Source organism: Sminthopsis crassicaudata, chromosome 1, assembly GCF_048593235.1.
Source record: "Sminthopsis crassicaudata isolate SCR6 chromosome 1, ASM4859323v1, whole genome shotgun sequence".
Lineage (NCBI taxonomy): Eukaryota > Metazoa > Chordata > Mammalia > Dasyuromorphia > Dasyuridae > Sminthopsis > Sminthopsis crassicaudata.
In genome coordinates, this window is record NC_133617.1 from 664021400 (window position 1) to 664039216 (window position 17817).

The 17817-nt window shown below is 32.6% G+C and overlaps 1 protein-coding gene across 4 annotated transcripts in view; it reads left to right on the forward strand.

Annotated features, from left to right (window-relative positions):
* Window positions 1-17817, forward strand: part of SETD2 (SET domain containing 2, histone lysine methyltransferase) — a 130110-nt gene that overhangs the window by 49396 nt on the left and 62897 nt on the right. For all 4 annotated transcript variants that reach the window (XR_012489244.1, XR_012489247.1, XM_074310238.1 and 1 more), the window contains 6 exons: window positions 663-740; window positions 5476-5573; window positions 7804-7930; window positions 12564-12698; window positions 13325-13444; window positions 14563-15240. Coding sequence is in view for 2 of the 4 variants with exons in the window: in XM_074310238.1 (XP_074166339.1) it covers window positions 663-740; window positions 5476-5573; window positions 7804-7930; window positions 12564-12698; window positions 13325-13444; window positions 14563-15240 (1236 nt within the window). In the remaining 2 variants the exon portion in view is untranslated. The remainder of the gene's footprint in view (window positions 1-662; window positions 741-5475; window positions 5574-7803; window positions 7931-12563; window positions 12699-13324; window positions 13445-14562; window positions 15241-17817) is intronic.

Genomic DNA, 17817 nt, shown 5'->3' on the forward strand with positions numbered 1-17817 from the left:
TGCTCCATTTCCTTTTGCTATTTGTAGAAAGATAGTTATTAATTAGGCTTTGTATACTAAATTTGGGGAGATGGTAATCTTGAGATAGTCACAATTTAACATGAAAAAGTAGAATATAAACTCTTAAATTAATCAGAAAAAAGAAATTAGATCTCTTTTGTATAACATGGTATTTAAAAATGAGTTTTTATGGATATTAGTGTTGTGATAAGGGACAGTGGATAGAGGAGTAGCCTTATAGTTTGGAAGATCTGCTTTCAGTAGATCTTAACTCTAGTCTTGAGGAAATCACTTAATTTCTCAGCTCTCCAATACAGTTCTCTTAAGTTTGTAAAAGTTGCAGATTGCTAATTTATAGTCTGTTAGTGGGCAATTTCCACACTGAGAGTTCCTAACACAGATGCTTAGACCTACTTTCCTGCCCCCAATTGTTGGGGTCCTTTGTTCTTTGAGTTTTATTGTGGGTGCATCTATAATAAGGGATATAATTAGGAATAAACTTAATTAATATTGAGTGAATTTTGTGTATAAATAAAATGTATATTAGTGTTGGAGATGTTTGCTATATTAAGAAGTTCACTTCAGAATTTTGCTAACACCATAGGCAAGAAAGAAATTTAAGTCGGTTTTTAACAAGAACATTTTTAAAATTGCATTTGCAGATAATAGATGCTACTCAGAAAGGAAACTGTTCTCGTTTCATGAACCATAGCTGTGAGCCAAACTGTGAGACACAGAAGGTAAGTAACATGCAACTTAAACTTCAAAATCATAGATATGATGAAAACATCAAGTGGAAGTGTACATGTTAAAATATTATATTTGGTGCTTTTAGCACCTTTTATTGAATAAAATTTTAATCACTATTAAAAATATTTTAATTCTTAAGAAATAATACATGTAGTTTTTACACACTTAAATCATTTATGTAATAAATTTGTTATCTGAAAATTTGTATATGTCAAATTTTTGTATGTCATGTTTAAAGAAATTCTTCATAACTCTTGGTAATATAAACTATCTTCTCCCTAATTGTTTATGTCAAGATTTTTATGTATTAAAATTTTTTTATATTAGATCATACATATATACATATGAATGCTTTATTGGTCCTTGGCTAGGTTATTCCCTAAATATAGGCAAATCTCCTAAATTGAGATATTTTTTAAAAAGAAGAAAATTTTTTTATATATATTTATACCTTTAAAAAAAATTACTCTCCTTACCACTGTAGTTAGAGAGAAATAATACTTGGATCTCAGCTTTGATGGGAATTTGGGAAGAAGCTAACAGCTTCTCTAATATGCTCTTTCCCCCCCCCCCCCCCCCCCCCCCCGAAAATTTCTAGGGCAGCCTTAGATGTTTCATTGAATAAGCAATAGCAGTACAAAGCAGAGCTTGTGAAATAAAATGCATACTTTTGTTTGGGGTAGTGTTAGGGAAATGCCTTTCATCTTCTCCTAGTACTTCACTTTCTGAGATATAGAATACAAACTAGAGCTGGTAGACTTCAAAAAGAGATGTCTTCTGTGAAAAATTGAGAGGTGTGTGGGGTCATTTCTCAGTGACTAGTAAGGCTGACACTAAGATGTGACTATAGGAGCAATATTTGGTGGGGAAAAAATATAAGCTGTATTTGAACCCATTGTTGCTCATTATTCGTGAATTAAATATTTTTTCCTAAATTGAAATGTTACTTTTTATTTTGACTGATGGAATTTTTTTATTGTGGTTCTTACTGGCTTTCACTACTGTCATCCCTAACTTAACTTGATTTTGCAGATCATTAATCTATCTACTCTATCTAGTGATTGCTTCCTTACTCCCTATAAACATACCCAAAGCTTTCTACCCTCCTCTTCCCTTATGGGAAACCCCATAAGCTTTTCCTCAAAAGTTTTACTTTGATCTCTCTAGTGTTGAGGCTATTTACAATCAGTATTTCCATTTCTGTCCCCTCTCTTCTTCAAACTCATTATTCAACTTAAACTACTCTCTCTAAAGTTAACAGTAGTTTGTTAACTGCCAAATTTAATGTCCTTTTCTCACTCCTCACTGACCTTTCTGCAGCATTTGAGATTACTAACCACTTTTCGATACTTTCTTATCTCTAGGTTTTTGTAAGTGTTTTCTCTACCTCTCTAACCTCTCCTATTTATTATGCTTTGCTGGGTCTCCATCATGCCCAACAGGATATTCCAGTAAGATCTGTATTGAACCCCTTTCTCTTTCTCTATACTATTTCATTTGGCTATCTAACCAGTTCCTCATAGATTTAATAATTATCCCTATATTAGTGATTTCTTTTTCAATCCTAACTCCTCTCCTGACCTCCAATCTCACATCTCCATCTGCCTGTTGGACATTTGAAGATTGAATGTACCATAGACGTCTTATATATCAACATACTTAAAAATGAATCTGCTACCTTAACCTGTTTTTGTCTGGGATATCTCAATCCTGTTAGTCACTCAGTCTCACAGCCTAACTCTTCATTTTTCTCACTTCTTATATCCAATCTGTTGTCAACTTGTACTAATTCTGTTCAACCATTGCAACATCTCCCATATACGCCCCTTCCTTCTTCTGGCCCTGCCACTCATTCAGTAAGCTCCAGGGACTGTACTCCTTACACTCCAACTCCTACCCAATTACCACATACTTTGCAATCCAGTGACAGTGGCCTTCTTGCTGTACCATGCACAAGACATCTCCCAATTCCATCATTTTCACTGACTGTCCCTAAACCCGAAATCTTTTCTTCATCTCCATCTCTTGACTTCAGATGCCAGTTAAAATATACCTCTTCTACAAAAAGCTATTGCATGTCCTTCTTAATGCTTGTGACTTGCTCTAAAATTATTTCCTGTTTATCCTGGCTGTATCTTTTTTGTTTGTATAGAATATGAGCTCCTTGAGAGGAGGGTCTAATTTTTGTCCTTCTTTTCCCTAGTACTTAGTGCAGTTTCTGATCCATAAGGCTAATAAAAATGCTTTCTGGTCAGACTCATTTGTGGCATATTGAGGCTTATTTGTTATTCTTTCTTCCTTATATGTGCATATACCAAAAGGAATATTTAAGAATCAGCTATAATGTGATACCATCTCTTTTCTTTGTAGCTATTAGTGATTTCTCTTTCCTCAAATTAGTTTGCATTTACTTGTCTGTACATATTATGTCCCACTAGAATATAAGTTCCTTGAGGTTAGGTATTCTTGTGTTTTTATTTATTCCTAGTGCTTAATATATAGTGCCTTAACAAATATTTGCTGATGTAGAATTGAATGATTGAATGAATGCTTGAAATTCAGTCACTTGATAGGGGCTTTTCTAGTCCATTTAAGATATAAATGAATTTATAAATATTGACATATTCTCCATTTATTAGGAATATAAAATCTATATAGTGAGAACCATCTAGCATCAATATCATAAATTATAATCTGGCATCCTCTTAATGTCTCAAAAGCATATAACATTCAAAACTCATCTCAAAATCCTTGACATCATTCTCACTCTGTAACAAGGCCATTCTCTTTACTTATACTCTGGTTTCCATTCCTCTTCCTTTCTATCTCCCGCAGATGGTACCCTCTCATTATTGTACTGTGTGTTTTATGTCTTCCTCCTATTCCACTTTTTGCCTCTTCCCCCTCACCCTATTAAAAAAAAAAAAAAAAAGCAACTTCACTAAGTTCTGCCATTCTTCCAAACATTCTGTTTGTCCTTACTTTTCCACCTAAATTCTTAGGAAAACATGACCACACATTGCATTCACTTGCTTTTTTACTTACTCATTTCAAAATGGTCTTAAAACAGTAGTATCTGATGGTTTTTTCTCATTCCTTATCCTTTCTCTGTATTTTAGCACTGTAGACTTGCCACTCTTTTCTCTTTATGTAATCTGTGGAGTATTGTCTTACTTGATTTTATTTGCATATATTTTGTTGAAGTCTTTATTTTTTTTTATTTTTTTACTAAATCATCTTTTATTTCAGACCCATAAAATAGTTCCAAGGGTCTGTCCTACATTTCTTATTCTCTGTCTTGATGACTGTCAATTACCATGCATTTAATTATTGTCTTTATATAATTATCTCACAGATCCATATAGCTAGCCTCAATTTCTTCCCATTTCATGTTACCACTTGATATGTTCCTAATTGTCTATACCAGAGACTTCAAACTCAACATATATAAAACTGAATTCATTGTCTTTCTTGAAAGCCTTTCCTCCTGCCCTTTCCTGCCCGTACATGTTCTCTTTTTCCAACTGTTCCTAGTTTTTTGAAAGATACCGCCATTCTTTTAGTTCTCAGGTTAATAATCTTGTTATCCTTGAAACCTTGGCCTTCCTCAATCCACTTAGATCCAGTTAGTTGTCATGTCTTGCATCATAAGCATATCCCACCACTTCTAGCCTAGATTATTGCAACAGCCTCCTGATTGTTTCTCTACCTGAAGTCTCCTCCCTACTCATCTCCCATCTCCCACACAGCTGTCAAATTACTTTTTCTAAAACATAGGTCAGGTCATTTCTTTTTTTAATTAAATTCCAGGATTCTCTGTTGCCTCTAGAATAAGGCCTCTTTGATATTTTTTGTATCATGGTTAATGACCAACTGTCTTTTGATAGTCAGCCTGTGGGTATCTTCCCAGAATAATGAAGCATAAAATATATTCAAAATATTTTTAAAAAACAAATTTAACAAAGGTTAAGAACCCTTGCTTTAGAGTGCTATATATACCCATCGGTTTACTTTTAAAGTTCTTTATAACTTTGTCCCAATTTTTTAAATTTTAGATCTTATTATATATTATTACTCTCTGCATTTTATGATTCAATCATAATGGCATTCCTTGCACATGACATTTCATCTCCTCTTTGCATCAATAGTCCTTTATGGCTAGAATGCACTCTCCCTCTTCACTTCCACCTAGGAGAATCTCCCTGTCTTTTTTTAAAATGGCATTAGAGGACCTTTTATGAGAAGATTTTCCTCAATCTGTTTAATTACTGGTGCTCTCCTTTCAAATAAGCACTTTATAAATAAATGCTTTGATTAAAATAATTCTTCTATGTATGTATATATGTTCCTATGGTTAATATTAGGCACAATATATATCCATGTCAGACAGAACTAAAATTACTCATATATTGATGTCTGAGCTTCAGTTTACTATAATGAAAGGTTGGGTAGTATATTGAAAAGAGTACTAAAATCTCACCTCAAACATTTTGTAGCTGTAGAATAATGCATAAAATATTTAAAGTTTGAACCTGTTTCCTTCTTTGCAAAGTGGATGACACTATATTATCTTTTTATTGAGATTCTTGCATATGTTTTTTATTATGAAATGCCCTGTGCTTATTTCCATTGAATGTTAAAAATTAAAACGATTTTTAAAAATGTTTTAAAAGAAAATTCTGACTCCATAATAATTTTCCTTCACCTTTTCTCATACTCTTTCAGTGGACTGTGAATGGACAACTGAGGGTTGGCTTTTTTACCACTAAATTGGTTCCTTCAGGTTCTGAGTTAACATTTGATTATCAGTTTCAACGATATGGGTATGTTTAAAAACTTTTTTAACCTATTTTGTTGGGGTATACTCTGGGTTCAAAGGCATAGAAATGATGTATGAGATTGAAAGATTTTTTTCAACAGATTTAGTTTAGTAAGGATCTGAAGAAGAGACTGGAAACTAGTGCATAGCACACAGTGACATTTTTTTCAGTTATCTAGATTTAGTTTTTATGAGTTTGACCCTGTTCAATATTTCTAAAGAGATAATTTGAAAAATAGCAATCTGCAGGATTAATTTATTGTGAGAAACAATATACTATCTTATTGAGAGCAAAATTACCAATTGTGTTTTCCTTCTTGGGCTGTTGTAAAGTGAACTTGTTACTTTTCTTTACCAAACCTGTCACTTTTATTTTTTTGCATAACCTTGTTCATACAATTTCTCTTGCATACATGCTGATGTGTGCATATTTCCATTAAATAACCTTTGGCAGTCAAATTAGAATAGCCAATTTCTGGTGACTGGATTATCTAGTTACTATATGAAAACTATATAAATGTGATAACTTCTTGACCCCTAGAGGATATTTTGTGGCAACTAATTGATGTTTATTTAGAATTCTCCTCTTATTTATCATTTTCTTTATTTTAGATTTGGAAAATTAATGAATAAACTAATTAAAAGTTTTTTTCTGAGTAACAATAAACTCAGTAACTTGGAGGTGTTCCTTCTCAGAAAGGTATAGTTGCTATGAACAGTGTGATTAGGTCCCTTGAAGTTCTGAAGAACTTTTCCTTGTAGATATTTCCAACCAGTCATTTTTCCCAATTGAATCATCTTTTTTGCCTCTAAAACCATATGCTAACTACATCAAATTCTTAATTTATTGATGTAGCATGCTATTTATTTTTTATTGAATTGTGAATTATTCTTTTTAGCTTTGCTATGTTATATAATCTTGGTGGATTGAAGTCTTCTAAAAGTAAACTGTGGAGGAAAGTGAAATATTCTGGAAGAGATGCAGAATAAGAAACTAAGCAATCCAAAACAATTGAACTTGGTTCCATTTTTGAGAATATAGATGCATTTAGTGGGGTTGTCTTTTGAGTAGTATTTCCCATTTGGAGCAAGTACAACCTTTTTTTTTCCTTCTACCTTAAATCATTACATGGCTGTCACTTATTACAGTAGTTTAGATATGGTGTTATTGGGGCAGATACAATGAGACTTATACCTCTTCTATTACTAAGATGATGCAGAAATGTTGGGAGCAAAATTGGTTAGGAGGATTTGTCCAGGTTTAAAATAATGGACTTCTGATCTGAGATAGCATCAAGAAATGATGGGGCAATAAATAAGAATCTGGACAGTGTTTATATATAGGAAATAAAGGGAATTAGAAAGACAATTTCAAAGATTTCATTTGGGGTAAGAGAATCATAATGTCATTAAAGAAGACTAGAGAAGTTCAAATCAACATTGAGAAAAATAAGATTCTTGCATACAATATAAGAATAATTTAGAGATGATTGGTAGGTGGTGCAGTGGGTATATCTCCAACCCTGGGATCTAAGTTACCTAAGTTTAAATCCAGTCAGAAACTAGCAAGTTATGTGACCCTAGGAAAGTCACTTTAAACACTGACTGCCCCACAGATACATAATATCCCTTTTAATTGTTAATATTCTATAGTTCTACTTATCAAGTCAGAAAATTAAAAAAAACTTGAAAAGGATCCTAGAGACCATTGATTATCGCCATCCCTGAACTAGAATTCCCTCTATAATAAACTTGATAAGGGTTCATCCTTTGCTTGAAAACCTCAAATGAGAGGGAATTGATTTGCATGTGAGGTAACCCAGCCCATTTTACCTTTAGATAATTCTAATTATTGGGAGGTTTTTATTTATTCTAAGTATAAATTTTTCTTTGCAATTATCTGTTGCTTTATGTTCATTGCTTCTAAGATCAAGCATAATATTTTCTGCACCTTGCCCCACCACTTGTCATAATGTAGGTAGGTGCTTAAGAAATGCTTGTTAGATTGAATTCCATTTGGAGCACTGATCCTTCAGATACTATGGTCATTATCTTATTCCCAATGAGTTAACTTCTATAAGCTAAAGACTCCCAAATTCCTCAAACTGGTCCCAAGTATCATATGGATTAAAATAACTTTTTCATATATTTGCAAATATTTTCTGAAGATACTACTAATTTTTTATTTTACTGTTTGTTCAGCTTAACTTATGTCTTCCTCGTTCCTTTGCTAGGAAAGAAGCTCAAAAATGTTTCTGTGGCTCAGCAAACTGCCGAGGTTACCTTGGAGGAGAAAATAGAGTCAGTATTCGTGCAGCCGGAGGAAAAATGAAGAAGGAACGATCTCGTAAGAAGGACTCTGTAAGTATTCTCTCCTCTCTCATTATTTTTGTAATGAGAAAAATAGTTTCCTTTAAAAACTATTTGGATATTTCAGTAATGAGAAAAACATAAATTAGAGGGGAAATGTATCACGTTGATAGAAACTCATTCTTAAAGATTTTTAGTCACTATTGGAAATCATTTCACAAATAACAGCCTTTTGTTATTTCAAGAACTTTTCAAACATTTTTTCATCATTAATTTGAACAAATTGTTTTTACTCCATGATGGGGCTATTTTGGTGTGTTTTTTATGCATACTTAATTAGATCATGGACATTAGGTAAACAGAATAAAGCCCTAAAAGAGATTAAAAAGTGCTCCATATATCAATTATATCAACCCGGGAGGAAAAATTAGATGACTAGAGTTGAGATGGGCAAAATTATCAATTACTTTTCTATTTAAAGACATTTTTGAGCCTATGTGAAGCTCTTAAAACAGTACCTGGCATGTTGAAGGCACTATGTTAATAGTTATCCCCTTCTACTTACCAATATTTATTTATATGAAATTGAGATCAAAGATATATGGGTTTCCTATCATTATAGAGAAGAATGAAAATACCTCATTGTAGTCACTATACTTATTTCTGCATGTCATTTATGACTTTTTAAGAACTTTTAAGAAATACATATGAATTGGAGTTTAATCTATACTTTTGAGATGACTACCTCTGAGGTAATAGGACAAAATTAAAAATTTTGACAAAGAACAGTGTTTTCTTTGTTTTTTTCCCCTCAAATGTATATACTATGCTAATTGATTAAACAGTACTGGAGGATGAGAGATGTATTCCATACCCTGAGAGAAAATATCTAAAAGTTTCATCGAAATCACTTATGAAGATGATATGGAGTATATCGACAAGAGGAAGGGACTGTATTTTACTTCTCTTAATACTAACAATTTTTTTATTTCCTGTGAGGTTTCAGTGAGTGTTGAAATTTGTAATTGCCCAAGGAGGCTAATGCTCATAAGCAGATTCTATTAATGCAAATTCATGTTCAAGCTTTGACAAGGTACTCTCTATGCCTTCCCTCCTTTTATTTGTAAAATAGTTAATAAATCTTAAGTATAAAATCTTTACTTGAGGGCAGTGCAGTGTTTAACTGTTTTTGTAATAGGCATTCATTTAGCCTTGCAGAATAGGTCTTGGGATTTGAATCCATTTCAGAATCAACTTTAAGAGTCCTGAAGGAAACTGACTTCTCTTAATCTAGGTATATCACAAGCAAGTCTCTTGTCTCTGCTTTGAGAATTCTTTGAGAATTTGCCCGATTTCCAGGAGTACCACCCTCTTACTCTTTAAGTATCTCAAGGGTACCAGCACCTGTTGTGTTATTCTCTGTTGCCTCATTTATCTGATCAGCTTTTAAAATTACTAAGTCATGTGATCAGTGAAATTTTTCTCTAAATGAAGTTCATTATTATAACATGTCTTTCATATCCCATATTTGTAATTTCAATTCTTCTGAGATAGAATATTTAAACTTCAGCATAATATTAGATATAGGCTTTCTCATTGGTTTGTTGTTTGGAATATTTGAAGGTGCGTTTTATTTTTTTGAAATTCAATTTAGCCTGACCAGTTCATTCTCTTCCTAAAGTACTTGTGCAAGATATACATATTTATGGACTGATTCACATCTGTCTGGGCAATGTGTGTTTTTTCATCATCTTTGTTTTCCAGTATTGATGTTAGAATGTTCTTTATTAATTATGATTTTCAGTAAAGTTTTGTTTTGAAGGGAGGCAATCCAATTCCAATATGAATAGAAACATTTTGAATACTTGACTTTTACTAGGAAAAAGACTGGATGTCAACAATAATTGCATTATTTGAAAAATGTCATTTCTTTAGTCAATAGACATTGTATAATCTTGCCTAATTTTTATGTAGTTGTGAGAACACTTTAAAGCTACATTCTACCATACTGAATCAAATTCTGAAAAATCAATAAAGAAGAGAATTATAATTTTGTGTTTTCAGCCAAGTTCATCTGCTGGAAAGATGCAAAAATTCTATATTCTTGCATTTAACAATTCCAAAAAGGTTTTTGGAATGAAAAATTAATAATCCCTTCCCACAGAAATTCATCTCTAGAATTCAAGTCTTTTCATTCCTGGAGAAATTCCAAACCTTCAGATCTACTCTTTGAAATTACTTTATTTACATTTGTTTTCCTTTAGAATAATAAGTTGTCTAAGAAACCAAATCTATTTTTTATGACCCTAGTCCTGAAAAGCCATTACTCACAAAAGTTTGTGTTGCATTACATCTGCTGGTATTTTGAGAGTGTCAGAGGAAATGGCTTGTAAACTCCATATTCAACTTAATTTTAAGAAAAGTTTTGGTTTTCATAAGTGGGAATAGACATTGATCTGTATCTTTTTCTTTGATCCATTCTCTTTTTTTTCCGAGCTGGCATTGGATTAAGGCTAAGCAGAACCATAATGACTTTAACTCCCTCGAAATGATCACATTTTCTGTTAATTGTTTTTGAAATTTTGATGTTGGTGTCATGTTTTTAATAGTAAGGTTTTCCACTTCGACCTCAAATAATTTAGAATACTACTCACCTGTACTTGGCTCTGTTATTTTCCCTTTTATGTGTGTATGCATACACACATTAAGTGAATGAGCCATGAATGCAGAACTGAGTTCAAGGATTTTTGATAATCCACAAAGACAATATATATCTTTTAAAAAAATTTTTTTAGTATTATAGCTTCTTATTTACAAAACATATGCATGGGTAATTTTTCAACATTGACCCTTTCAAGCCAACTCACTTCCAGTTGATCAATGATGGACAGAGGTAGCTACACCCAGAGAAGAAACACTGGGAAGTGAATGTAAATTGTTAGCACTAATATCTGTCTGCCCAGGTTGCATGTACCTTCGGAATCTAATGCTTATTGTGCAACAAGAAAATGATATTCACACACATGTATTGTATCTAGGCTATATTGTAACACATGTAAAATGTATGGGATTGCCTGTCATCGGGGGGAGGGAATAGAGAGAAGGGGGGGGATAATTTGGAAAAATGAATACAAGGGATAATATTATAAAAATATATATATAATAAAAAATTATTAATTAAAAAAAACTAGACTTGGGCAAGGAGAAAGTAATGGCATTATAAAACACCAAGGAATAATAAAAAAAAATTCAAAAGAAAAAATATATGGCAGAAACTAGGCATGGACCCACATTTAACGCCACATACTAAGATTAGATCAAAATGGGTCCAAGATTTAGGCATAAAGAACGATAAAAAAAAAAAAAAAAACATTGACCCTTTCAAAACCTTCGGTTCTAACTTTTTTCCTCCTTTCCTTTCCCCTTCGCCTAGATGGCAGGTAGTCCATTACATATTAAATATGTTAAAGTATATGTTAAGTACAATATATGTATACATATTTATACAGTTATCTTGCTGCACAAGAAAAATCAAATCTAGAAAGAAAAAATCTGAGAAGGAAAACAAGAACATAAGCAAATAATAACTGAAAGAATAGAAATGCTATGTTATGATCCACACTCCATTTCCACAGTCTCTCTTTGGGTGTACGTAGATAGTTCTCTTTATCACTGAACAATTGGAACTTGTTTGAATCATCTCATTGTTGAAGAGAGCCACATCCATCAAGAGTATCCATCATGTAATCTTGTTGCTGTGTATAATGATCTGGTTCTGCTTATTTCACTTAGCATCAATTCATGTAATCTCCAGGCCTTTCCATTGAAGGCTGTCAAACTGATCTCACCAGTATTTAGTAGAGGCTACTTAGAAACCTATGCCAATTTGACTCTTAAGATTTCTTGGGAACTTTTAGTTACTGTGGTGTTGTGCTATATCACTCAACCTATGGTATTGCCAGAGCTCAGTTGTCCATGTTTTTGGGTTCCATCCAGGCCTTCATAGCTCCAAGGCATACATAGTTCCTGCCATCTATCACCCTAGATGACATTCCCTTACATTTCAAATCTCCTATTTTTTCCCCTAATCTTATAATCCTGTTAATTTTAGTCTTCCTTTCTAAATCCATCCTGCATTACCAAGGCCAGACTGATATTTTTAGAATACTTCCCACATTAATCATATGATTACCCATACTCAGTACTTAGAAATACAGGTTTGTCTGCTTTTCTTTTTTCTCAATAATCAGCCCATATCCTCTCTCTTGGCCAAGTTGATCTCCTATACATATGTAACTTATTCTGCTTTCTCAATTCTTATTTTTGCTCATTCTCTCCTTCCTATCATCTTTTCTCCCCACTCTGCCTAAATTGGAATGCCCTTTCTTCTCTATATCCAACTTGTGTCCAAATTAAGTCTAATTGAAGTCTTATTTTTTCCATGAAGTCTTCTGTGACTTTTCAAGTAACTTAGTCACTTTTGTTCTTGAAGTATTATACATAAAATTTTAAATTCATTGAGGACATTGATCTTATACTTCTTTGACTAATAATTTTCTTTGGCTTCTAGCACAGATTATGCCATATAAATACCCAGTATTTGTTGAACAGTTACTTTCCCTCAACCTATGAAAAATTGACATTTTTGTAATCTAGTTTTTTTCCTTTTTTTCTTCCATGCTAGGTGGATGGAGAACTTGAAGCACTTCTAGAAAATGGTGAAGGCCTTTCTGATAAAAACCAGGTGCTCAGTTTATCAAGGCTAATGGTTAGAATTGAGACTTTGGAGCAGAAACTTACCTGCCTTAAACTTATACAGGTGATTATTCGATTTGATTCCTATTCTAAAATATGAAAAGATATTTAAACATATACCATAAGTTAAAATAAAGGGATTAATTCTTACTGGAGTAGGTCCATTTATATCTTATGTTTTGGCATTTGTAAATGTTGATTTTTGTTTTTTGAAGCTTGGAATGTATGAAAAATTTGTTAATATAAAATAGCAATTATATACAACCAGTATGTGTCTGGGACACAAAGTCTTGTTTCTTTTCTGGCTTTAAAGCCACGTATCTATTCACTATATCATATTGCCTCTTTTTGGGTGGAATGACAAAATAAAATCTAAAAGAAAATTACTGCATACTTATATTGTTTCAATTTACTGATAGAGATGGTAAAAAAAACAAACCAACAATTCTTAACATCTTAGAATTGCAGTTATTTTGATAACCTTCATATATTTCTCTACTATAATACTTTATCTGGAGTGCAGTTTTTCTCAAAGTACAATTTTAGGACATAATATTAAAATTTTATGTTTAAATCAGTTTTGTAGTAGTGATTCTAATTGTAAAGTATCTGTATAAGGTTTTAGCAGATGAGAGAAAGAATGCTCCTATTTGTTCTGCTTTGACTTTTCTTTTCCTCTTGATTTTAAAGAATACTCAGTCTCAGTCCTGCTTAAAGTCCTTCTTAGAATGCCATGGGCTCTCTCTTCTGTGGATTTGGATGGCAGAGCTAGGTGATGGTCGAGGAAACAATCAGAAGCTACAGGAAGAGGTCAGTAATTTTTATTTTTTATTATTTAATATTTGGCTGCTCTTCAGTTTTTTTTTTTATAATAACTTTTATGGAAGTCTTTACATGTGACCCAATTTTGATAATTCAGTACCTCCATAATAATTATTTAGGTGTGAAGGTAAGAATTTAATTCATATACCCTTGGGAGCATATGAATTATTAGTTATGATGTACTTTACATCAATTTTGCCAGCAGTACAAAAATGTAGCCTCTCATTTTTCTTGTGTATATCAATTAATACCCTAAAAGTAAAGATTTTATGTGATAGGATCTTATCAGTCAGTAAACTTTTTATTGTTGTTGTTGGTTTTTTGTCTGTACCTATAATTTTCATTGGGGTAGGGAACTTTTGGTGAGAATATTCTCTCAACTAAATTAGATTAGCACTTGTTTCAGCCTTTATAGCTGGGGGATACTTAAGAGGTTAAGCGACTTGCCCAAGGTAATATAGCCAAAACATGGTAGATCTAGAACTTGAACTCAGGTGTTCTTGATAATTATGTTGGTTATATACCTGCCATACTACATTTCTTCTGAAAAATAGTACCATTATTCAATTAAGAATGTGTTTTATTTTCTCAACTTATATAGAGGGAAATTGGAAGATCATACCTGATTTGTCTGGAAGGCACTTTAGAGATTATCTAGTTCAAACCATTTAATTTTATAGAGTAAAAAACTGAGGTTTGACAGCATAAATTTGCCAAAAATCACACAGCTAAGCCTGGGAACTAATTCTTTTTATTTCTGTAGTGGTAGAAGAAAAACATTTTAAACTTTTTTTAAAAGGCAAAGATTTTGAGTTTGTTACACGCATATAACCTTTATCAGAGATTATTAAATATTTTGGATGATCCCTTTAACCAGCTTGCATACTTGTGGTTCAATCTTGATAAACTTTATAGTCCAGTTTTTTCCTTTCATTCTATAGGAAACTGATGTTGTATTTATGATATCCTTGAGCTTTTGCATAAAGTGTGTGGCAAAAATAAACAAAACAAAACATTTCCATGAAATTCTTAAGTTTTGATCCAAGGGATTAAAAAGTGAACAATATAAAGTAATGATTTTTTTTGTCAAAATTGTGTTTAATCAGATTATAAAGACCTTGGAACATTTGCCTATTCCTACAAAAAATATGTTGGAGGAGAGCAAAGTACTTCCAGTCATCCAGCGCTGGTCTCAAATCAAGACTGCTATCCCCCAGTTCAGTGAAGGTGATGGTTATTCCAGTGAGAATACATCACGTGCGCACACACCACTCAACACACCTGATCCTTCCACCAAGCCGAATGCAGAAGCTGACACAGATACTCCAAAGAAACTTGTGTTTCGTAGACTTAAAATTATAAGTGAAAATAGTATGGACAGTGCAATCTCTGATGCTACCAGTGAGCTAGAAGGCAAGGATGGCAAAGAAGACCTTGACCAATTAGAAAATGCTCCTGTGGAAGAAGAAGAAGAATCACAGGCACAACAACTGCAACCACAGTCCCTTACCCCACAGCACTTGCCGCCAACAAAAGGTGACATTGAAACTTCACTAGACATCAGTAAACAGCCTGCCTCAGAGCCAGAGGCTGAGCATGAAGCAGAGGCCAAAGAAAGTAATGGCCCAAAGCTAGAAGAATCTATTGCTATGGAAACACCTTCCCAAGATGAAGAGGAGGGTGTATCTGATGTAGAAAGTGAGAGGAGTCAAGAACAGCCAGATAAAACAGTGGATATAAGTGATCTGGCCACTAAACTCCTAGATAGTTGGAAAGATTTAAAGGTAAGAGTAAATTGTGATTCGTTTTTAACAATGTAGTTTATTTGAATTTCGAAGGAGTCTAAATTGAATTGCTTCATTTATATTTCACACATAAAAGGTTTACTTTCTCCAAATTAGCACAGTCTGTTAATGCTAAGTTCCTTTTATTGTTTTTAGTATTTTGCCTTGACTGTAACTTCAGGCAGGCAAGATTTACAATAATGGCAAATTGTTCAGATGATTCATTTTCCCTTTAGTAGTAGCTAATGGCTTTTGTTTTCAGTTTTCTTTCACAGTTAATTATTCTAAATTACTACAAAGGGTCAATATCCACATTATAAAACTCATTTCATTAATGCAGTATATCATGGGATCTTCAAAAATAAATGACTGGTTGGCCCCATTATCTTATTCAATAATTGCAGGTTGCTTTTATACATAAAATATTATATTTTACTTCTATCCCTGGTCAAAGAGATTGACATTACCTTATCTCTTAGAAAATCTTCCTTTGTAAATTTTTTGTGTGTGTGTGTCAGAAGAGAGTAGAGATCAATGTCCCTTATACCTTTTCCATTATCATTTATTGGAAGAATGGAATAAAGTAGGCATTATTATTAACCCATGGTAACCTGATTTTGGAAGATCACATGTGAGCTTGGAAAGTGGTCCATTAGGTTCTGAATTCAGACCTGGATTTCAAGTTTTTAAAGCCATCAGGACTTTGGATTCCTGGCCTTCGTGTCTTTAAGGTTTGTATCATTCCTTGGTGAATCCTGTATGATCATGGACCTGGCTGGCAGCACCATGACCATTTGAGGAATCTTAGAAGTATTCAAATTTCATTTTACCTTAAGAAAAAGGAATGATAAAACTGCTAATTCAAATTTATTGGGGCTCCTTGCTCAGAGGCAGTATGTGGGATTTTTCTTAATTTGGCCCTAAACCTCTTGAGATTTGTCCAAGTAGGATCATCTTCTTATATAAAGTGATGAGTTGTTGGTTTTTGTTTTTCATTCTATTAAATAAGTACAATCTCCATTCATCCGTTGTATTGAAACTCTTAATTGAGAATTGAGCAGTTTGAGATATTGTAGATTCTTGTACACTCTTGACTGCTTTCTTATTTATGCTACTATTTCATCATTTATTTGCCCACTGTGACTTTTCATGGAACACATCCTCTTTCTGTCTAATATTATAGAAAGAATTCACAGTGAATATGCCTTTTATGGAATATGAGCATAAAAATAATCAGAATTGTTAGTTTAAAAAAAAAAAGATGCAGTTTTAAATTCGCTAAACATTTTTTAAAATAAGTGCTTATATATAAGCTACCAGGCTAAAGCAAAGCAGGAGAGATTCCTTGATGAATAAATTATGTTGGGAAGGGTTAGCAAATTCTATACCAAGATGGCAATACTGTAGGTAAGGTGGGGGTGGGAATATGCAAAACATTGTAGTAAATGCATTGTGCTTTCCCTGTTATAGAGAAATTTTAAGATTTATATTTAAGATTGAGTTTCAAGTGTGGTTGCCTCAGTGAGTAATGGCTTCAGTGGTGGGTTTTGTCTTTATTACCTCTTTGCCCAATATATTTCATAAAGCAAATGTAATCATTGTGATTATCTTACTTTGGATATAAAAATAATAATTTTTTAAAAAATATCTGGGTTTTTCTCAAATCTTCTGGAAGGACATTTTTTGCTTGTTTTTGATATGATTAGTATATAGTATTGGTCATAGTTGAATGTGTCTGTAATATTATTAACCCAATTGAAATGAATTATGGCAATTTAAAATTGTCCTCCAAAACTTAAATTTGTGAATTTGACATCTTCTTCCTCTTAACCTCTACAAACTGTTGTACCTGAATAAAAAATTTCAGAGTATCATGCAGCCTGATCTGTGAGCTTGAGGTTTAAATTTTTTTCCCTAATATTTGCTTAAAATGTGTACTTTTCAATTTATATCTTGTTTTCATCTTGACATTCTTGTCATTTGGAGCCACTAAATATAATTCCTCTTTCTCCAAAATTTAGTTCTGAAATCCTTCTCCAAACAGATTTGCAATTCTGTGAAATTCTGTATTTATCTGTGAGCTGTGCTCTTGTTATAGCATTGATGCTTAGAAATTTTTTAATATAACTTTGGCTTCAATTACCACTTATCATGGCTCTGATCTCAGAAATGTGGATAAGATTGCTATAGTTAACTTAGTTGTTTTTTTTTTTTTTTTTTTTTTTTTAATCTATGCATCTGAAAAAGGGATACCCACACAAGTTACATGTTGTCTATAAACTTGTATGTTTTTGGTTTTTTTTTTTTTTTTTTTTTTTTTTTTTTTTTTTTTTTTAAATATAATAACCTAGTGTATTTGTTCTGTATTTTCTGGGCACTGAGTTAACTACTTCTGTCTGACTTTCACCTATGTATAAAAGTAGATTCAATTGAAAAGAAATATCCTTAAGTTTCAAATTCCTAGCATATTTACCAGCCAATAGATACAGTATCTGCTATTTTATTTCACTCAATCCATGACTTCTTGACCTTCTTGGGCAATTGGATCATTACTGGACATATGTTTCACAATAAACA